General features: G+C 62.1%; 3 protein-coding genes across 3 annotated transcripts; all 3 read right to left on the reverse strand.

Moving 5' to 3' along the window:
- Nucleotides 1-95: 95 nt before the first annotated feature.
- K437DRAFT_271370 (uncharacterized protein) lies at nt 96-680 on the reverse strand (the record flags this gene model as incomplete). Its single annotated transcript, XM_013384285.1, has 1 exon — nt 96-680. The coding sequence occupies one exon, from the start codon at nt 678-680 to the stop codon at nt 96-98; it is 585 nt and encodes a 194-aa protein (XP_013239739.1).
- A 245-nt stretch (nt 681-925) lies between these two features.
- On the reverse strand, nt 926-1493 carry K437DRAFT_82413 (uncharacterized protein). Its single transcript, XM_013384286.1, has one exon. It carries the CDS (start codon nt 1376-1378, stop codon nt 1094-1096), a length of 285 nt encoding a protein of 94 aa, XP_013239740.1. The 5' UTR covers nt 1379-1493; the 3' UTR covers nt 926-1093.
- Nucleotides 1494-1609: 116 nt separating this feature from the next.
- Nucleotides 1610-2074, reverse strand: K437DRAFT_230259 (CDC45-like protein; the record flags this gene model as incomplete). The annotated part of the gene is made up of 2 exons (XM_013384287.1): nt 1610-1897; nt 1979-2074. Coding segments are annotated over 2 exons (384 nt in total), but the record flags the coding sequence as incomplete, so codon positions are not given.
- Between the last annotated feature and the right edge of the window lie 837 nt (nt 2075-2911).

Raw genomic sequence — 2911 nt, forward strand, 5'->3', positions numbered from 1 at the left:
GAGCCAGCTGCGATGAGAAAGAGACAAGTCATGTGAGCGTCGCACAAACAAGAACATGGCACGCCCGCCCTGGGGCGAGGTGCAGGGTTGCACACTCACGTGTCGTTAAAGTCGAGCCAGCGGACGAGCGCGCCATTGTTGAAAGCGGCGCGGATGGGGTCGAGGACGTGATCGGTGCCAATCACACGTGCACCGTTGGGGACGACGGTGCCTGGGACGACGGGACCGGTGATGGCCTTTGCCTGGGGGTAACGCAGCGCCTCAATGCCGCAGCCAAGCGTGTCGAGCAGGCAAAGGCGGGCTGTCTTGTACGCGACGTCACTGTTGATGTCGTAGTTGTGCACGTAGTCAGCAATGTCCTGCAGCACCTGGTCGGGCGGCGGACGGACGTTGTCCTCGCCTGCGCCGAGGCCGCCGGCCATGGTCACGGCCGAGGTAGAGAAGAAGGAGGCGTTGGCGGAGAGCGCGAAGGGCGCAAAGCGGCGGGCGAGGGCGAGCTTGGTACTGCGGCTGGCAGAGACCTTGCTCACGCTGTTGCGCGGGAGGGCAGATGCGCCGGCGGCGGTGGAGAGAAAGCAGGAGAAGGCTGCGACTCCGCGGCTAGCAGCGGCCGGGCCAGCGGTGATGGTAGAGGAGGCGCGGAGGGCGTGGAGGGCAGTGGGGGAGACGAGGCGAGGCATCTGGTCCGATTCGGTGCCCAAGGTGTTCTCCGTCGACGAAGAGCACGGGGATAAGGAGTTGTTGGGCGGGTGGAGTGCTGTGCTCTGTTCTGCTCTGCTCTGTAGAGATGGAAGCAAGAAGAGGGTTGACGAGGATGAGGATGCAAAGGAAATCAACGACCCGCCGTTCATTCTTACCACGAGAATCGCCCTATGGTCTCTCAGCCTCGGTCTAAGTCAGTCTCTCGGCTCTGCGCGGCTCTCTCGGCTTTGCACGGGCCCGGCAGGGCGGAACGAGCTATTCAACTTCACCCCATTCCGCACCCTGTCGCTTTTCACACGCACGCTCGGTGGTTGACTGGCTCACTAACCAACCCGCACAACAGAAAGAGGAGGGGGTGGGGAAACAAAAGGCGGCGTCCTTCTAACCCTATTTATGCAAACACACAAGCACGCCCACCCATCAAATGCCAGCCAATATCGGCAGCCACGCCAGGACAGCCAAAGGTTGGGCAACTGGCAGCGCTGTCCTTTCGCTGGCATGCTGGCTGGCTGACGTCCTGCTCAGCTACTACGAGTGCTAGACTGCACAAGATGAATGTCCCCCGGCATGCCTTGCACACAAAGAGAACATGCACATACCTCGCTGGGGATCGCGCACTGCACCCACGCCCAGATGCACTCAGACCGCCTCCGCTGCTCATTGCACTGCAGCACATCGGGGCGGTCACTGGAGAGGCAAGATCATCTCGCCCCGAGCTCTGAGATCGTGTACATGATGCGCTTCTGCAGGAGCTACTACTACTACTACTACTATTACTAATTACTACTACGAGTGTCTCCCTAATATCGATGATAGTCGACGAGTGTCTCCCTAATATCGATGATAGTCGTCTTGGCGTCGATGACGGTGTCGTGATTGTTGCGCTCCACACCCTTTCGAAACGCTGCTACGCTCTGACATGCAGCGCCTCGATAAAGTTGCTCAGGTGCGGCGCAGCGACCTCGACCACCGTCGTCTCGAACCGGTCGTGCTCCGTCCGCGCGCCGCTCTTCTGCGCGGCCTCCTGAAACGCCAGGCCGAACCGGTTCCTGCGTACGTCGCCAAAGTCCGTTGCGCCGCTGACGCCGACGACGAGGTACGTGTGCGCACTCGCATCGAGCGCAGCCACCACGAACGGCATGCTCAGCGGCGCATCGCCCGCCTGCGGCAGTGATAGCGTTTCGGCCGAGGCGTCCTTGTCCGTCATCTCCTTGCCCATGCCCCTTTTCTTCTTGCGCAGCCTCCGTGTCGCAGCGTGCATGCTCTCCGCCTCGACGATCGAGTCGCGCAGCGCGTCGGTCAGCCACGTCGCCAGGCGCGTCAGCATCGCAGGGTGCGCGAACAACGCCAGGTCCGGCCCATCCTTGAGCACGACCAGCCGGAACGAGCGCAGCGTCCGGATCGCTTGCTTCTCGATGAGCGAGATCCCGCAAGCAATCACCGCACGGTGCAGCGCTTTGGACAGCGACAGTGACGCTTGCAGAAGGTCGATGCTGCATCGGTACCAAAGGAAGCAGAATCAGTAAAAAAAAAGCATGCTGCCGACACCCCACGCTGCAGCCTTGTCGCTTTGGCACCCACCTCTCGGCCCTAGACATTTCCAGTGCATTATAGGCAGTGAAGAAATTCTTGATCCACAAGTCGCGCTTGCGACTGTTCTTTTGCAGCTCAATCTCCGCCGCTTGCACGCTCTGCCCATCGACAGCAGCTGCATGCGCGCCTCGACTGGCATCTGCAGGAGCAAGCGGCATGTTCTCCTTGCCAACGGCTGCTTTGCCCGCCTCGCCGCCCGGTCCCCCGCCTGCGCTTGCGCCCCGGAGGCTCCACACGCGCCGCGAGCCGAACAGGTCGCTGCTATGCAGTTGCCCCGGCACACAGCCGAAGCGCATCTCCGCTGTGCCGCCCCCCGCACCGTTGACTGCTGCGGCGGCAAACGTCATACCGGGCGTGTCGACTTCGAGGCGGACGCCGTACGCAGCCTGCAGCAGCGCCCAGATACCCTCAACAGCATCTGCCGCGCTGAGTGGCGCGGCGCGGAAGCCAAACGAGCGGATGAACGAGCGGTACACCAGCTCCGTCATGCCATACTCTGGCGCGATGTTCTCCATACGCTCCACCAGCGTCCGGCGCAGGTCCAGGTCCATGTGCTCGTACGTCTCTCGGCAGTTCGCCAGCGAGAAGCCCATCTTGGCGAGCAGGCCGCGCAGCT

The sequence above is a fragment of the Tilletiaria anomala genome (genome assembly GCF_000711695.1).
Source record: "Tilletiaria anomala UBC 951 chromosome Unknown K437scaffold_238, whole genome shotgun sequence".
NCBI classification, from domain to species: domain Eukaryota; kingdom Fungi; phylum Basidiomycota; class Exobasidiomycetes; order Georgefischeriales; family Tilletiariaceae; genus Tilletiaria; species Tilletiaria anomala.

Excerpts from the sequence above, each read along its gene's own strand:
- K437DRAFT_82413 (XM_013384286.1), bottom strand. The coding sequence starts at position 1,378 with ATGTGCTGCAGTGCAATGAGCAGCGGAGGCGGTCTGAGTGCATCTGGG.